The sequence below is a fragment of the Microcebus murinus genome, chromosome 7 (genome assembly GCF_040939455.1).
Source record: "Microcebus murinus isolate Inina chromosome 7, M.murinus_Inina_mat1.0, whole genome shotgun sequence".
Lineage (NCBI taxonomy): Eukaryota > Metazoa > Chordata > Mammalia > Primates > Cheirogaleidae > Microcebus > Microcebus murinus.
The window spans coordinates 45,748,075-45,767,993 of record NC_134110.1 but is presented as its reverse complement, the minus strand read 5'-3'; the positions used below and the strand labels follow the sequence as shown (position 1 = coordinate 45,767,993).

The window sequence follows — 19,919 nt, the reverse complement described above, 5'->3', positions numbered from 1 at the left end:
AAATTGGTTTTATGGCTGATGAAAGATCTGAGAAACCAAAAAGAGGAATAGTGAAGCAACTGCAAAAAACCTCTATTATCCCCAGGCCAGGGAGACAAGTGGAAGAGTCAGGGTTCCTAGTCCCAAGGGACTGTGGCTCACTTGGGAACTATAATGGGCCCCTTTAGAAGGACCTAAAGCCTCTGAGGCAAAGAGTGTGAAGGAGAAATATCTGCTTACCAATCTCCCACTAATGCCTCCCATTAACTGAATCTAACTGAAGGCCACACTTCACAGGTGTTTGGGAACTGCAGCCTGCAGGGTCAGGTCCCTTGTGATACAGAGTAGAGCTGGGAAAGGACCTGAGAATTAGCACGCAGGTGCTAAAGATTAGTGCTCTGTCTCATAGGAATGTTATGAGTAAATAACATTTGTAAAATACTTGGAATAGTATCTGGCACATAGTAAGCACTGTACAGTGATTTGTTAAATAAAATAAAGACAGTATTACTTCCAGCTGTGACATTTGTAATATTGTTTTTGTATTTGTTTTGTTTCAAAGATTAAGACTTTTTATTGTCAAAAACCTGCAAAGTTCTGAGCTTCCTTTTGTCCTTGGTGCCTCTGTTGAGAGAAGAACTATTGTGGGCCTGTTGTCAAGCAAAACCCTCCAGGGACCACACATTTATATCAAAACTCTGTGATTTCCCAGATCATCTATTGTGATAGATAAAGGTAGAGATATTTCATAACTTCACATCAGTGGTATTTTTCATTTTAAAAGTGTTTTTTATTTGAGGACAAAATAATATTTTAATGTCCCAAGGCACCAAATTCTTGAAGTGCATTTTCTGTGCCTAGAACTTGGCCGAGCCCTGTGAAGGAAGGAGGGGGATGACTAAGGTGCCATAATTATTTATAATCTAAGAAGAGACAGAAGATATACACTCAAGAAACAAAATCGATTCCATACTGTGCCAACACAATTAGAGTATGTTAGGCTATTATATGATTCTAATTGAGATCTATGACAACACAAGAGTCAGACCAGGGGAATATCAGAGAACCATCATAATCCCCCACCTTTTTTAAAGAGATGGGGTCTTGCTGTGTTAGCCCAGGCTGGCCCGGAACTCCTGGGCTCCAGCAATCCCCTAGCCTCAGCCTTCTGAGTAGCAGGATCTACAGGTGTGCACCATCACTCACAGCTTCCACTTTCTCTTATGTAATTAGAAAGCACTGGCTGATTATCCTAGCCTGTAGGGGCACAGAACTAATACCATTTATAGCACTTGCAAAGCTCCTTCACATTTGCTCATTCCATCCTATGAAGTACATGTTGCCATCACATCCTGAGTCTGAAACGGCCAATAGTGGAGAGGCTCTCAGCAGGTAGGTAGAATGAAGGTAATAACACCTTCAAGGGCTGGTGTGAGGCCAGTAAAGCCTGCACAACAGCACGACTGGCCTGTGAGAAGAGCACGGTGCTCAGTGATCTGTCTCTGTGCAGAGGCAGCATAATGGGTGAACAACTAGAGTGGCCTCTGAAGCCGGAGTGGCTGGGTTCAAACGCAGGCTCTGCTATCGAAGACTTGGCCCGCCACCTCTGGGCATTGGTTTCTTCATCTGAAAAATGGGAAGAAAAACAGTAGCCAACTCACAGGGTTATTTTAAGAAGTAAATGTCTAACACATATAACACTCCTTGAACATGGGCAGGCACATAATGAGAACTCAATAAATATAATTTATTCCATTTTTTAAAATCTCCACCTCATATGTTAATAATTCAATGTCTCCTTTAAAAATAACATATGTAATTCTCACTTTATTTTCTTGTCATTAAATTCACAGATAATAAAACTTTGCTATGTGCATAGTTTTAAAAACATCAATATAATCCCCTTAACCACTTTGAGACTGCGCTCACTGGCTGTGAAACCTTGCCCACAGCCGGCACTCATAGTCCGCATGATAGTCTGTGCTGTGCATTGACGATGAATCCGTTTTGCTCTTGTGTGATGAGGAAAGCTTTAAAGCACTGAAAGCTTGTCTTACTTTATAGGCAGCTTTATTTGTAATGTAAATATCAGAATAGGTAACATATACATATATGTTTTCATTACATTATTTTTAAATGTTCACAATTTTATTTTGATAAATGAAAAATTAGAAAAGTCAAATCACGGCTATGGGCTAAAGTCGCTGTGCGAGTTCATCTGTGGCTATCGACTATAGTCGACGCTGGTCCTAAAGTGGTTAAGAGTATAAAAAAGAAAAATAAAAGGGAAATAACATATAATGAAATAATGTGTATTTCAATATTTAAGTGATTATAGTAGAAAGCCTAATGAGATAGTTGGAGTCAGGTAATTTATAACTACCTGTACTGAAAATTTTAGGTTAAGGGAATTAAGACAATATATAGCTAAATATTGCCATCACTTCTTTTTTTATATTTGTCATTTTAAACTTTGGCTAAATAATATATTCTTAGTCAACACATACATAGGTTCACCCCCCATGTGACAGATACCAAATGCAGACTGAAAAAGTTGTGCTATTTTTGTGGTGGATATACCACACAAATGGCTAGTGAAGTAATTTTATGAAATAACAAACCTTTCTTGGTAAAGTTCTGGACAGCAAAAAGTACACATTGTTCTCTATGTACACAATAATTGCATTCCTGACCATACAGATTATATTTTAAAAGCATGCCAAAAATACCTTGTAAGAGAAAGATTCAAGATTTGGAACAATTCAATCTTTCTTTGTGACATGCTATCCCAAAAAAATGAGAATATCTAGCATTCCTAGTCCCTGATCGCTAAAAGCAAGTAGCACTTCCAATAATATGACAAACCACAACCTTCATCCTAAATTTCCCAACAAACCCTTTTGCAGGTGGCCCTTTCTCCATAGAACACCCGCAATCATTTAGTGCCATTCTAAAAAGTGATCACTAGGTGGCAGCATACACCAAAGAATTAGGCATTCAAGAGCAGCAGGGAACCAAGGTGAAGACTAAGAAGATTTAGAAAGAAGTAAGTAGGCCTGGAAATGAAGAAAGATAGGATTTCGACTTTATTTGTAATGTTTTACTTCCATCACTACAAAAAGATGAATCAAACATGACAAAAATACTAAAAATGAGTGTGAATAACAAAGCCATGGAAATTTTATTTTTCTCTATCTTTACATTTATTTTTTTAAAGACAAATCCCTTTTTTAAAGGATCAGAACAGAAATACCTAGATAGAATATTGCTAAACCATTAATCTTCTTCTATTCACAAAGAGTAAATAAAAGTTATGACAGCTAAAGAATCAGGACTTCCATTAATGGTTGAAAACAAAGTCTTCTGTAAGAAGATGTAAATTCATAGGAAGGAGAAACAAACTGCTTGGGGAAGTCCAAGAAGATAATACAGAGAAGGTAGCATTTAAGTTAGTCTCTAAATTAGGCAGGAATAAACAAATGTGTATTAAGAGGCAACAACAACAATAATGACAACTCACATTATTAAGCTTTATCGTTGACTATTCTTTCACATAATTCTTTCACATTAATCATTCATTAATCCAAGTTCATCTCACATTGCTGCTCACCCTTAGGAAGAATTTATTACACCAGTACTATTCCAAGTGTGGTCTGCCAGCGGATGGCCATTACCCATGATGAGAAACAAGAAGACACACAGACATTGAGGGAAATTATTTAGAAACATTTATAGCAATTTGACAGAGTGATTTTCTGTCTATTAACCCCAAACATTAAAAATTTTGGGCTTTTGTTTTATATGTCTTTTTTTTTTTTCATTTTTATTGTATTTCACCAAAGGCTTCAATGGGTTGAAAACACATACACTTGGTCCTTCCCCACCAACACTTTGAAAAACACTGACCCCAAAGCACCAAAAACAGCAAGAGCCAGAAGGCATCAAAGAGGTTAGTGAGGAGAGTTGGAAGAGAAAGCTCACATTTAATAGTTCCCGCCTGAAAGTGTATTCATTAAATTTTGTTTCATCCTCTCAATAACCCAATGGGATTGGTGGTATGATCTTAATTTTACAAAAGAAGACAGAAAATTCAGAGAAGATAATGAACTTGCCCAGATAGAGCCAGGAATCAAACTGAGATCTATCAGAATTCTCGGTTTTTCTAAAATCTTCATGCTGGATTAATTGCCACAGTGGTGCACTTCTGTCTGCTACCAATAACAGATCACATCTTATTCTGGGCCCAGATACTCCAGGGCTCATGGTTAGGGACATATCCTCAGAAGTCAGTTCACCAATCTTTCCTTAAGTTAGGAAAAATGGTCTTTTTATTCAGTGAAGCATGATGTGTCTCATATGTCAAAAGAAAGGTTAAAACAATAACAGCAAACCAGTTCCCATTTCCTGTTCACACACAAACACAAAGACACCCTTCTTCTCAGGCACTAAACAAAACAAAAGAAAACAAAACAACCACCATGCTTTTTGGTTCTCACTGGAGCAGTAGCATCAAGTCTTTCCCTGAAGACTTTTTTTCCTTATGTTAAGGTGCTTTTTTATCATAGACTTATAAGTTTTTGTTACTGAAATGGATCTTAGAAACTTTACATAATGTTATTTCATGTAAGCTATACAATATCTCTATAAAGTAAGAATTATTATTCCTGCTTTATCGATAGGAAATGGAGGTCCAGAGAAGTCACTAGCACAAGGTTGCAAAGTTAGCAAGTGACAGAATCAGGATAGAACTCACCTTTAACTGAGAAATCCACGAAAATTCTTGATATGTTCTACAATAATTGTATAATTAAAACATGAGCAACAAACAGCTATTAATCTCAGTAAGTCTGGGACTTCTACTTCTGTCAAATTATTTCTGAGATTAATTGAGAATTAATCTCTGAGAATTAATCTCAGAAGTCTGGGACTTCTACTTCTGTCAAATGATTTTTGCACTTTATGCAGAATGAGGCTCTTAGAATCACATTCACCTGGAACTATGTCTCCCTCGGTCTGCAATTCTACCATGACCTATTGAAAAAGTTTAAAAACTTAGATCATTTCTTGTGACAAAGAGTTTTTATTGTTGGATACACTAGAAAGTTGGACAACTATTCTCTTTCTGAAGTGTGGCTGAACAAGGCTTTGGGAATCTTCAGAACTAGCCTTCAAAGACTGCCTGACTTTCTAGGTGTATAATTTTAGGCACATTATTTCACCTTCCTATGCTTAAGCTTTCTCATTTGTAAGTTGAAATTAATACCGAACACTCAGGGCTTTAAATTAAATAATATAAACAGGGTGCTTGGCATCATATAAAGCACAGAATAGATGCTCAAATTGTTGCAAAATTTAAATTAATGCTAAGAAGTCAGTCTTGTATTATAGAATGTTGGAAAAGGCTAGCATGATCTTTAAAAATAAAAGCAACAGGGCCAGGCGCAATGGCTCACGCCTGTGATTCTAGCACTCTGGGAGGCCGAGGCAGGTGGATTGCTCAAGGTCGGGAGTTCGAAACCAGCCTGAACAAAGAGCGAGACCCCCTCTCTACTAAAAATAGAAAGAAATTAATTGGCCAACTAAAAATATATTTAAAAAATTAGCTGGGCATGGTGGCACATGCCGGTAGTCCCAGCTACTCAGGAGACTGAAACGGAAGGATTGCTTGAGCCGAAGAGTTTGAGGTTGCTGTGAGCTAAGCTGACGCCACGGCACTCTAGCCTGGGCAACACTGTCTCAAATAAATAAATACAAGCAACAACAATAAAATACAATAAGCCTGCCAGATAATAAGCATAAATATTCTTGAATTCCAGAATCAATAGAAAATATACATAGAAGAGAAGCTAGTTGTAATGTCCCTGTCATTTTTATTCTGTAAACCTCTACTACATACATATACTTCTACTACAACTGAGGAATTATGTGTTTCAAGATAGTGTTTTTTAAAAAAATATCTTCACATTTACCAGTTTTAAGGGTAAAGACATTCATATATATGCAAAAAATTGTCACAAGCTGCATAAAGTGTCAACACATAGAATCGCTTTACTACCACAACATGAATGCTGTAAGCTCTACTTGCCTTTCTGTAGACCAGGCTCTGATGCCGCATGAGTCAGAAAAACATAACATTTATTTGGCATTAGTCAAAGTTCCTGCCATAATCTCTTACAGGTAGACAATATCGTTACATCCCCATTTTAAGAGGCTGTCTTTTTAAGAACACAACTTTGTTTCCAGAATGGCCTGGGTTTGATTCTTACCTCTTCAAGTATTACCTACTTGCCATGGACAAGTCACCTCACCTCTCTGAGACCGCTTCCTGATGTGAAACAAATTCCCATTTTATGATTTGTTGTAATAATTTAAAAAGGTAACAACATATCTTAAATATCTTTAATACAGCAGATGCCAACAAGTGATAGCCACATTTTTATTTTGTTAAGGGAGGATTAAGCACATTTAGGTAGGAAATTACAAGAGGGGAGCTGGATCGCAGGTCTGTTTGATTCCCAGGTCAGCGTTCTTTATTGATTACATCATAAAGTAAACACTGTCTTTGGTGAGAGGGGTTGGAGTGAGGAGAATGCTTAATTTCTCCATGCCCTGCGGTGACATGCACACCCTTCATTGTTCACTATTTGGTTATACTGCCATTATTTTTATGCTCTGGCAATTTGGGGGGTATGGAAAGTATAATAAAAACGTCTTCACACTTCTCTAGTACCCTCCAGGCCTGTCCCCACGATTCCTCAGCGTCAGCTCTGTGCAGAAAGAAGAGGGCTCACCGAACTCAACCTCCACCGGCTCAGAACCCGCGCCCCGCCCAGATGTTTATATTTTCCTCCCCCGGCCCCGCCCCCGACCACGCGGGGCTCTAGCCACGCCCCCAAGCTGAAGTTTCAGCGGCCGGACTCGCCTAGCTCCTCAGCCTACCCACAGGGATTCCCTCTTCAGCCAATCGTGTCAGAGCAACGGAACTGCCCCGAACAAAGATGGCGGGGGAGGCCTCTGTGAGGGCAGACTGACTGGAGCACCCAAACCCGCGGCGGACAGCTGCGGCAGTGGTAGCCGCGCGGTCGGGATCATGGAGCAGGGCGGCAGCGCTGGCAGCGCGGGCAGCGCGGGCAGCGCGGGCAGCGACAGCAGCACCAGCGGGAGTGGCGGGGCGCAGCAAAGGGAGCTGGAGCGCATGGCTGAGGTCCTGGTCACAGGGGAGCAGCTACGGTAAGGCGAGGGGCAGGGCGGGTGGGCTCGCGGCGGCACTGCCAGCCCGTGCCCGAGGCAGACCTGCGCGCACGCGCGTCGTTGCTCGTGGCTCGCGACTCGCGCGGGGCGCCCGGACGCCTGCGGGCGCGTGGAGGGTCGTCGCTGCGCCCGCGATCCGCAGCGGCAGCCCTGCGCCCAGAGGACTCGCGACCGGCGCGGGGCTGCCTGGGCGCGCGCGGGCGAGCGGTGGTGCGCGCTGCGCCCTAGCCCGGCTGCTGCAGCCCTGCGCCCGCAGACTCGCCACCACCTAGCGCGCGCTCCCTGTCCCCAGGTACTGGGCGCTGTCGGGCCTCCCTGCCGGCAGCCCGCGCCTCGGCCGCCCAGACTGCGAGGGCTGTCGGTGTGGGGCCCCAGCCGACCCCAGACCCTCTCCTCCTAGATAAAAGCAGAGAGCCCGCTGATCGCCTTCGCTAGGTTTTCCTTTTCGCTGACAAGTTTTAATTCACTCCCGGAGCCTCATTTTTTTCCATCTGTAAAATGGGGCTGATCACTGCGCCTCCCTTGGAGGGTTTTTGTGGGACTAAACCGAGAGAACATTTCCGAAGCCCTGTACTGATCACCTAGTTGGCACACCGTCATCAATCGTTTGGGTCCGCAAGGGGGCGTGGAGACACCTTGTCTGGCTGCCCTGACGCTGTGCCAGCTCCCCGGTTGAGCACGTTTTGGGCAGCGGAGTCCTTCGGCCCCTGGCTGCTGCAAGAATTAGGACTTACCAAGTCTTCCTGAACCCAGAAACAAGCAATGACCCTCAGGGCCCTCCTTGCCATTTCCGTCTCTTCCTGATCCTTCTTCTTGGGCTTATGTTTGAGAATTGTACTTATGGTCTAACTGGTTCTGCAGCTGCCCGTCGTGTGGTCATAAATCAGTTTGCCAGGAGAAAAAAAAATCAGCTCTGCAGCCTTTGAGCCACAACTTGCACGCGGGCCCCTGTTCCTTCTAGTTCTTGGCTTGAATTTCCCGGCTCATTTTGGTTTCTAAATGGCTGTATTACAGAACCTGAAGGAGAGTCTTGCAAAGGTCCTTGAAGGAGACCAATGTTAGAAGTCAGAATTAATTTATTTTAATGCTACAAAAGGCAAATTTTGCATATGTGTTCTTTGTTGATTTTTAAAAATATGTATTTTTTGTCAAATTAAAGGGAATAAAAGCTTGTTTTTCAACAGTACTTTCTTTTTTTTCTTTACCATTATGCTAAGTAATCAAGAGTACTTTCTAATCAAAAATTAAAATAAACCTTTTCTGATTCAGTCTGAAATGGTTTTTTTAAGTTTAATTTCTATGCTCTTCATTACTATATCTTTTTTTTTTTTTTTTCTTGAGACAGAGTCTCACTTTGTTGCCCAGGCTAGAGTGAGTGCCGTGGTGTCAGCCTCACTCACAGCAACCTCAAACTTTGGGGCTCAAGCAATCCTGCTGCCTCATCCTCCCGAATAGCTGGGACTATAGGCATGCGCCACCATGCCCGGCTAATTTTTTTTTGTTGTTGTATATATATGTTTTTAGTTGGCCAATTAATTTCTTTCTCTTTATAGTAGAGACAGGGGTCTCACTCTTGCTCAGTCTGGTTTTGACCTACTGACCTCGAGCAATCTGCCCGCCTAGGCCTCCCAGAGTGCTAGGATTACAAGCATGAGCCACCACCCCGGCCATTACTATATCTTTTTTCCCCCTCAATACAGGGAGCCCTTTACATTACTGTATCTTTTTTTTTTTTCAAAGTTCTCCATTGGATAGGGTTGCTTTCTTTTCATTTCTTTTAAAAAAACTAAATTGTGTGATGGCTACTTTGTCCAGCAAGCACTTCTCCAAGATGCAGTTTATTTTCTTTTTTTCTTTTTTCTCTTTTATTTTTATTATTTTTATTTATTTATTTATTTATTTATTTATTTTTTTGAGACAAAGTCTTGCTCTGTTGCCCTGGCTAGAGTGCCATGGCATCAGCCTAGCTCACAGCAACCTCAAACTCCTCCTCTCAAGTGATCCTCCTGCCTCGGCCTCCTGAGTAGCTGGGATTATAGGCATGCACCACCACACCCAGCTAATTTTTAGTAGAGATGGAATCTCACTCTTGCTCAGGCTGGTCTCAAACTCCTGAGCTCAAGCGATCCTCCTGCCTTGGCCTCCCAGAGTGCTAGGATTACAGGCGTGAGCCACCATGCCTAGCCCCAAGATGCAGTTTATTTGCCCCTTCCCTGGGGTCCCCAGAGCACTTGTTACTCCCCTCTTTCCTAGCACTGCTCTGCACTGGGGCAGATTTAAGGGCCATCTTTGGCATGTTGGCAAGAAGATAGAGGGTGCTCTGACTCAGGAATTAGACCTGGGTTTGAATTTCTGCTCAGCCATTCTGTGGTTGAGTCTCAGAATTAAGTTGTTTGGAGAAGGACTTTAAGCTAGAGTGAACCCTGGCTTTGCTTACTAGTGTGGGACCTTCGACAAGTTCTTTAATTAAGAATGATGATTAATAATGGAATTTATCTCATAATGTTATTACGAAGATTAAATGAATTAGTGCTTAGAACAGTTCCTGACAGATACCTGGTAAGCATCATGGCAACATCATTAGCTATTGTAGCTCTGTGACCTTGGACAAGTTCATTCACTTCTCTGAGCCTCTGTTTCCTCTTCTGTAAAATGGCAATGAAAATAAAAGCATTTAATGGGGTCAAGGTGAGAATTTGCCCCTGGGCTTCATGGATTAGTGAGCACTTAACAAATGATTGCTGGAATTAATTAGTATTATTGGTCTCTCTGCATCAATACATGTGACTTCTAGCCAAGCCAGATCTTATAGGAAGGATTGGGTGGTGGGTAAGAACCAGGCTGCCTGAGTTCTTATTCTGTCTTCACCATTTCTTAGTTTTGTGACTTTGGGAGAATTTGCTTAACCTCTCTGTGCCTCAGTTTCCTTTTCTATAGAAGAGTGATTCTGATAACACTTCTCTTTCAGTTTTATGAGGATTAAATGAGATGTTACCTATAAATGGCTTAGGGCACGTGTCATTTAATTTTACTTTGGAAAATGTAAATCATTGTTCTTTTTATCTCAACCGTTTTAGCGCTGTGGCTAGCACATAGTAATTATTCAATAAATATTTAGATAAATGGTGTATGTAATTCAATATACTTCTGTTAGTACAGAGTAATATAATATTCAGAATTTAGGGACTACAGTGGTTGTATGCCTAGTTTCCTGACTATTGGAGGGTTGGGAGTTCAGCCATTATTATTGTTGCTTTCACAATGTGTTCTTCTGTCCCCAGCTGCCCTCTCACCCTAGGATTGCAGGCAGTGTGTGATGTCCAGGCCTCCTGCCTGTAATTGCTTCACTCACACCCACGGTTCTCTCTGCTTTCTCTTGACTTTGCATTACTTTCTGGGTCATCAAAGATGAGGTGGAGGTAATAAGGAAATAGGAAACCAAGGACTGGGATTTGAAATAAAAATTTGGCTTCCAGGCCCAGCTCTGTCATTTTCTTTCTTTCTTTTTTTTTTTTTTCAGCTATGTTCTCTTGGGCAAATTAATTAACTTCTCCAGTCCTTAGCGCCCTTCCCTGCAGAATGGGAATAATAATATCTTCCCACATAAGATTTGTGGTGTTGGATCAAATAGGGCACAATATGGGAAGAAATTTTTGTAACATAAATCAGCAAATCAAGAATAGTTTTGTTATGATTATTATAAGATCCAGATGTGAAGTTGGGGGCTGGCTCCACAATCCTTATACTTTTGTAAGGGCAGTTGGTTGCATAAGGACAAGAAATTAACAGGTCTAAAAACATCTCTTGCTTCCTTTTCCAGCTTGACCGCAGGATCCTTTGTTTAATTCTCTTCATGCTTTTCTCTTGTCATAAAAAATTTTATTTCTACATTTTTGTGCCTTATGAATGCATTTGAATACCACTTCACAGTCCCCAGGATGGCTATAATAAGAAAAGATAGTAGCAAGTGTTGGCTAGGATATGGAGAAGTTGGAACCCTCATGCACTGCTGATAGGAATGTAAAATGGTATGGCCACTTTGGAAAACAGTCTGGCAGTTCTTCAAAGATTAAACATAGAGTTACCATATGACCCAGAAATCCCACTCCTAGGGATTCTTCCCAGAATGTTCCTTTTTTTAGTGTATATTCTCAAGAGAAATGATAGCATATATCCATATAAAAGCTTGTACAAAAATGTTCGTAGCAGTATTATTTGTAATAATTAAAAACAGAAGCAGCTCAAATGTTGATCAACTGATGAATGGATAAACAAGTGTGGTAGATCCATATAATGGAATACTATTCAGCAATAGAAAGGAATAAAGTACTGATACATGCTGCAGTGTGGATGAACTTTGAAAAGATTATGCTACAGGAAAGAGGCCAGACGTAAAAGGACACATATTTTATGACTACATTTATATGAAATGTCCAGAATAGGCAAGTCTGTAGAGACAGAAAGTAGATCGGTGGTTGCCAAGGGTGGGGGAAGGGGGAATGGAACGTGACTATGGAGTTTCTAGTAACTATGGAGTTTCTTTTTGGAGTGATGAAAATGTTCTAAACTTGATTGTACTGATGGTTGCGTGTCTCTGTGGATATACTTAAAGGCACTAAATTGTGTACATTAAATGAGTGAATTGATTGTTATGTGAATTATATCTCAATAAAACTGGTACAAAAATGCATTCGGATAAGACATTAGACTGATAGAAAACAAAATATTATAATAAAACTTTTTAATTGCTTTTTTTGATTGGCCAAAGAATGCAATGATATTTATCACTAATTCAATAGTACAACATTATTACCATACCAGGTGGGACTGATATTATACATATATATCTTTATAATGTTATTGTTGATATAGAACAGAAAAAATATGCCATAAATGGTCAAGAAAATCTCCTCAGAATGTTCTTAATTTGAAAATAATCAACCACACATAAATAATTCATATTAGTGGTGGTTTATACTATGGCTTTTTAAATCATTAGTTATTTTTATGGGTTTTATATATTAAACTATTATCTTAAAATCTGCTCATGCAGTCATAACTATGACAGTAATTATCCAAATTCCATCTCTTGTTTGCTCTATGGGCTAATCCTAGAGGCACTTATGAAGGAATATGTTTGTAATAGAGCATTTAAAAATAAAGAAGCCCCCAAGTATCACTATTTTCTTTATAGTAATGGTAGGAATTACTATATGATACTTATTACCTGCTAAGGACTCTGTTAAGCTCTTTGTATTAAAGACTTTAAACTTTATAGCAACTCTGTATAGTAGATACTCTTATTTCCTTCATTTTACAGATGAGAAAAAGTAAGGAGCAGAGCATTTAAATAACTGGCCATAGGTTATTCAGCCACATGATGATAGAGCTGAGAGTCCCTGCTCTTAAGCAAGATGGTATGCTGCAATTTAATGGTGTCCCCAACTAGTAACTAGTGTTACATTCTTTTATTTTAAAGCATTACCTTTTATTTTAAAGAGTAAAAGAATGTAACACTAGGCAAATTTAAAATAGAATCATGTGTGCGTGGATATCACATTCTATTGTGACAACTTTTGCAAACAAAAAAGTAGACAAATGTTTTTTTCCATTCTGTTGGGGAAAAAAATCTAATTTATTCCTAGAAGTGTTTATATTTTGACAAGGTAGAAGGCTTACTTTCTCTACTAACCATTAAACTGAGTTTTCCTTGTCATGTGGTTTTGAAAACTGAATTTGAACTTCACTTGTTTTCTGAATTTGTAACCATTTTAATGGAAAGATAAACTGTAGTTCACTATTTTGCCATCTGTGAGCATGGGAATAGGGTGGGGAGGAGAATGAAGAATATAATGAGGAATGCTTAAGGAAGAGAGAAATCATTTCAAGCATTTCAGTTTTGCTTTTCTGTCTACCTAGACTAAATATGCTAATTACAACAATCTTATCCAGTCACTAAAGCTGATTCCCTTAAAAGCAATTTACTAGGCAATGAGTTTTAGCTAAGTTGTAGGAAATTGCAGTTCTTTCAAACTGTTTGATGTATTTGCCTTTTTTGCTATAACAGACTGCCTTTCCAGATTTGTACAGGTTTGCTATTGCCTTTTTAAGGAAAATGTGTTCAGTAAATGCTTAGTTGCTTTCCTGAATTTGTTTTGCAAGTGATAATACAGTGTGCAGATAAAAGGTAAAAATCAGCCTGTCAAACCAAAGACCAAGCTACAATAAATCAAATATAAGATATAGAATTTAGAGCATCCAGAATAGGAAAAGGAGAAACAATTCATTTTAGTGAACTGTGAACCTAAGGAGCTTTGAAAGGTTGGGATGAGAATGTTTTAGGGGGTTGTCCCCACTGCTGGCCATTAATATGGAAGCTTAAGTGCACTGGAACAGCAGGAAAGCTACTGAAATCTCGGGCTCCAAATGGAAGGAATATAATTTTATTCTTCTAAACAGCAGAGACTATATCCTGGAGTCAGGAAATTACTGCCTGTACAGATAGAAAAGGAGGGCTTTAGGACATGGTGAGTCACTGTATTTGGAGTCAGTGCATAGCAGCCTAGTGTAAATTGCTTTTTAATCAGACACTTTTCCTGTGAACGTCTTTTCTGCTTTACAAATTGTCCATGAGAGCAGAGAGCACAGTCTTTGTACATCAGATGCCCTCAGTAAAGACTCCTCTCTTACTTGGAGGGAAAGCTTGCAAACGTACTTTGTATATTGCAGAAACATGCAAATGTCTAATAAGTGTTCAATAAATGTTTGTGGAATTATTTTACACATTTATATAAACCTTTTTTTTCAAAATGACTTGAGTTTTAATTGCCTGTGAATAATATATTTGTGACTACTTTTCTAAAAGGCCAATGCTTATATTTAAATTTTGGCTTCCGTCAGCTTTGGAATGAATAAGCCTGAAAATAAGCTAAATAAACCTTAAAAGAAGAGAATTCAAAGGAAGGTCATTTTCCTCTCCTGTTATTTCTAGTATTCATTTGGATCAGGAGTTCATTTCCCTTTGTTAGGTGGTGGCTCTTAAATGGTTGTTTTCCATGAGTTTAGTGATTAGGAAAAAACAAAGGAAACAACAATCAGTCCCTGCCTTTATATAGTAATGATACTTTTATGTGTTCCTCCCATTTTCTACTAAGGAGAGGTAGGTACCAGATCTCGAGATCCTTGTTCAAGTATTTATCAAAGTTAACTAAACTTGGAAGCTTATGTCAGTGATTGTTTTCATGGGTCATTAGATATTTGGGGGACATAGTAAAGACAGTATTATGGGCAGAGGGCTTAGGGGACAGCCAGATGCTTGCAAGCAGCTGTTCCCTGTGGTGCTGCCTGCAGCAGCAACTTGAGCTGTTTTCATCAAGGCTGGCTGAGATGGTTTCATCCTTTGAAGTGTTCCACAGTGAGCACTAACTTAGGTCTTAACAGAGTCATTCTTCTATAGCTTTTTAGATATCTGTAAGATTGGATAGGGGAAGGGAGATGGGACATGATGTCCTTTCCTCAGCTTTCAGATAACAGCTGTCGCTAGGGTGTGGCAAAAAGGAACAAATGTCAGGGCCTCTACCTTGAGGAAGCCCATGGCTGCTGCAGAGGAAGAGGTAGGTAGCAGCTAGTATCAGCTGAGAAAGGCTCAAGTCTTTCTATCTATAGCCCTCAGGCTGCTACTTATAGTTCTGTTGTTTGTGTCTTGCTCCTGGTGCTCGTCTCCCTGTAATTGCTTTACCTATGGATTTCTGATTCTGATATTTATTCAGAAGCTCTCTTGATTGAGCAAGTCTTGACCCAGTACCCATTTAAGTCTTGCTTAGATCATCCAGCTCTGTGAGAATCTCCCTTAAGTGGTAAAACTATTACAGGTACAGAGAACTGAACCCTGTGCTCTGGGGGCAGATCTAGTAGGATTCAGAAGGACTAGTCTTAGTACAGAACGCTCAGTTACTACTCTGACCTTTACTTAAGGTGTGAGAAACAAATGAACATTCTAATGGACCTTCTGTCATTGAAAGAAAGTCTCATTGTATGCTACCCTATTTTCATTATGGTTAGGATAGTCGCTGTGTTTTGTTGCAGGTGAAGTTTGGTGTGAAATTCCAGAGAAAAACACCATGAGTGGTGTGAATGGTGTCCACACAGAAAAAGTAAGGAAGATGTTGTAAAAGGGGGATAGTGTAGGGATATATAATTATATGCTGGTTTAAGAACAACCAATATGTGAAAAGGCAAATGTACAAAGAATATATATTTTAAAAGGATTGTTTTTTGTGTTGAAGAAGGACTTAGCCCATATTTCTATTGAGGATCTTGGTTTAGTTTGCTACTTGAAATGCAGTTTTCTTATACATATATGGTCTGTGCCCTATATACAAGTGAGTGCAGTAAAGAGTGATACTGTTTTGCTTCTGAAAAGTCCTAGTTACCTTTACCCTTTTAACTTTTCTATAAGTGAAAGTGATGCGCACAGAATATATTCACTGCAAAAGCAGGGTTTATTCCCTGTAGTGATATATGACTGTGTTTTACCCTGAAATGTAAAGTAGCCCTTTGTCATCTTAAGTTATGGTACAGTTGACAAAATAAGACTTTACCAAGGCTCATACCGTACTGTTTTGTTTTGAGGAACTGACAGCAATAAAGCCACCTAGGGATGTAGTTTTGAGACAGTGATCTAATGAATAGCCATGATTCATTTTCCTTTACATTTATTAGAACTTATTTTATTAATGACTAGTATGTAGACTCTGATAGTCAAACATGTAACAATGGGCATAACCTACATCATCATAAAAGAGGATTAATATACCTTGATGCCATGATAAAAACTCTTACTCTGTTGCCATACTTTCAAGAGCCAGAAGTCATCAAAAAGTATTTAAGGACATCCAAATAAAAGGAAGACAAGTGAACTAGAGCCTTTTCCTTGAACATTTTATTTATTTATTTATTTATTTATTTATTTATTTATTTTTTTTTTTTTTTTTTGAGACAGAGTCTCGCTTTGTTGCCCAGGCTAGAGTGAGTGCCGTGGCGTCAGCCTAGCTCACAGCAACCTCAAACTCCTGGGCTCGAGTGATCCTTCTGCCTCAGCCTCCCGGGTAGCTGGGACTACAGGCATGCGCCACCATGCCCGGCTAATTTTTTTTTATATATATATCAGTTGGCCAATTAATTTCTTTCTATTTATAGTAGAGACGGGGTCTCGCTCTTGCTCAGGCTGGTTTTGAACTCCTGACCTTGAGCAATCCGCCCGCCTCGGCCTCCCAAGAGCTAGGATTACAGGCGTGAGCCACAGCGCCCGGCCGAACATTTTATTATATTAATAATATATCCACCACATAGATTCCACAATTAATATTTTACCGTGGGCCGGGCACAGAGGCTCACACCTGTAATCCTAGCACTCTGGGAGGCCGAGGCAGGAGGCTCGTTTGAGCTCAGGGGTTCAAGACCAGCCTGAGCAAGAGCGAGACGCCATATCTACTAAAAATAGAAAGAAATTAATTGGCCAACTAAAAATATATAGAAAAATGAGCCAGGCATGATGGCATATGCCTGTAGTCCCAGCTACTCGGGAGGCTGAGGCAGTAGGATAGCTTGCGCCCAGGACTTTGAGGTTGCTGTGAGCTAGGCTGACTCCACAGCACTCCAGCCCATGCCACAGAGTGAGACTCTGTCTCAAAAAATAAAACAATAAATATTTTACTGTGTTGCTTTATCACATGACTATCCTTCTTTTTCTCCATCCATCAATTCATCTTTCTTTTTTTTTAAGCACTTCAAAGTAAGTTGTAGACAATCATACACTTTTTCTAAAACCTTCAATAAATAGTTTACTAACCTGTATTCACTATTTGTTGATGGTTCCATTTTTCAGAGATAAAATTACGTACAGTAAAATAAGCTATTTGATGAGTATTGACTAAGGCATATATCTGTGAAAGCCAAGCTGCTATCCAGATATCTTTAAATGCTTTTGGCTGCAAGAAAGAGAAGACCAACTTAAACAATTTAGTGACTCTCTCATAACTAGAGTCCAGGAGACATAATCCCTTTAAGTTTCATTCATCCTCTGTAATTCTTTTGGTTCTCTCTTATAGCTCCTTCATGTGCCAGCTTTTTCATTGATTGGCTTCATCTTCCAGCCAGTGGTAGGATGGGGATTTGGGGCCTCATATGGCTTATCATAATGTCTAGGAGGAAGAAACATTTCTACCCAGGATTCCAAACACGTCTTGAGGTTCACTGTGATTGGATAGCTTAAGTCATGTGCCTGTTCTTGAGCCAATGGGATTGTAGCTAGGGGAGTAGACATGACACAAGTGGAGGTAGGTTCTCTCTTAATACACACACACACAGTGGTCACTCTACAGTTGGGTTCATGCACAGCCCTATGTTACCAGTTGTTTTTTTTTTTTTTTTTTTTTTGCTGGCTAATATAATTTTCTGTTATTTTGAAAAGTGGAAAAAGCCGCAAGAATAGATTGTTTTGATAAAAAGAATAGTGTAACAAATTAGAAAATATTCCAATGAAAACACAAATCTTTTCTTTGCAAATGTAAAACTATAATGCAGGAGGTCAAAACTATGAGGATAATCTTTAGGCTTATTACAGACAACTATATTTCAGCTAATTTTACAAGATTTTAATTATTTATTTATTTATTTTTGAGACAGTGTCTTGCTCTGTTGCCCAGGCTTGAGTGCAGAGGTATCAGCACAGCTCACTGCAACCTCAAACTCCTGAGCTCAAGTGATCTCTCACCTCAGCCTCCCAAGTAGCTAGGACTACAGGCACATGCCACCATGCCTAGCTAATTTTTTTTGTTGTTGTTGTTTTTTGTAGAGGTGGGATCTCACTTTATTGCTCAGCCTACTCTTAAACTCTTGAACTCAAGTGATCCTCCCATCTCAGCCTCCCAATTGTTAGGATTACAGGAGTAAGCCTCTGCACCTGGCCTAAGAATTTCTTTTAAATAAAGCATTTTTACCTTATTTTAGGTAAATGCTACCATTTCTTCACTTGCTCAGCTCTTATTTATTGAGTATCTGTTATTTGTCAGGCATTATAATACTTGCTTTGAGAGATACAAAATAAGAGGAACATCTTACTCTAGAGGAGCTCAAACTGTATCCTGTCCAGTTTTAGCAAGTGTGTATACCAAGTAGAATTCATGACCTAAAACCACATTATATTAAAGACAGGCATTCTATTTATCAGCAAGAAAAAACTTAAAAGCCTGAGAAAAATGATCATGTGTTTTACCAGTCATTTTTTTTAAAGTCACTGTAGCAATTAATTAAAAATGTTATGTGTTTTGGTAGAAAGACAACACAAAATCACATTTTCCACCATGTAGGAGAGAGGAATGACACCTCCAAATAGAATAACCAAATGATACCATAATCATATGTAATTATGTTTCTTCTGAAATAACACTGCATCCTTAGCATTATGATACTATACTGTTATTATAGAATTGTCATACAACGAGCCCTCTTGTCCTCTTCTTTTAGCTCTGTACTCAGCAGAAGTGTCACAAAGCTGGAGAAAAGATTTGTGATTTTTTTTTTTTTTTTTGAGACAGAGTCTCACTGTGTTGTCCAGGCTAGAGTGCCATGGTATCAGCCTAGCTCACAGCAACCTCAAACTCCTGGGCTCAAGTCATCCTGCTGCCTCAGCCTCCCAAGTAGCTGGGACTACAGGCATGCGCCACTATGCCCAGCTAATTTTTTCTATATATATTAGTTGGCCAATTAATTTCTTTCTATTTATAGTAGAGATGGGGTCTTGCTCTTGCTCAGGCTCGTTTTGAACTCCTGACCTCGAGCAATCCGCCTGCCTCGGCCTCCCAGAGTGCTAGGATTACAGGCGTGAGCCACATCGCCTGGCAATGAAGGCAAGAATTCTTTATTTGTTCATTTGTATTTGTCTTGAGGCAAAATCAGTTTTATCAAGGGGATGGGTATATAGCTTAGAGGAGTGGGATTTATAAGGGTGCCTCGGTGGGGAGGAGCAAATAATGCATATTTTGTGAATCTCATGTTTTGTGCATTGTTTGTATAATAAATGTATTTAAAAATCAGAATATGCAATAAATATGTAATAAATTCATATATTGACAATTCAATATAAATCTGAGAAACATTAAAATGAAGTTATTCAAAATCTAATCTAAGGGTAGGGAGTGTTGGAGATGTTATCAGGTGTTTTGGGCAAAGAAAAACACTTAGAACCAAAGCCATGCTTCTAACACAAGGGAAGATAACTGTCTCAGAAACTCCTCCAGGGTAAGGGGCCTCAAGACCAAAGAGGGCCATAGCCCATAAACCCAGAATAAGTGATAAACAGCCTGCCTGTGGGAAACTAGGCCAGATGTGGGCCTTCAGGTTCTGGGTTGCCCTGAAACTGAAGTTGTATTTCAACCTAACAAGCCTGTGGCAGTAGTTTGGTATAGTACAAAGATCTTCTCAATGTTTAGAGAGAAATTTGGGACAAAAACTTAGAGATGATAATAGTCATTGTAGAGAAGGGTGATCAAGGTGTGTATGTTTATATGTGGGTTTTGAAGAAAGGTATATTTGAACAATTCAGTCATTGATTATGTCAATAGTGACAGCAAAGTATCAGGTCCTATTCTATGCATTTATATGTATATACTTTCTTTAAATTCTTATTA

At 39.5% G+C, this 19,919-nt stretch overlaps 1 protein-coding gene across 1 annotated transcript in view; it reads left to right on the top strand.

Moving 5' to 3' along the window:
* The first annotated feature begins 6,902 nt into the window (after positions 1 to 6,902).
* DEPTOR (DEP domain containing MTOR interacting protein) overlaps positions 6,903 to 19,919 on the top strand; it is a 156,502-nt gene continuing 143,485 nt past the window's right edge. The window contains exon 1 of the mRNA XM_012753798.3: positions 6,903 to 7,209. Within this exon, the coding sequence (XP_012609252.1) occupies positions 7,070 to 7,209 (140 nt within the window). The 5' untranslated portion in view covers positions 6,903 to 7,069. The remainder of the gene's footprint in view (positions 7,210 to 19,919) is intronic.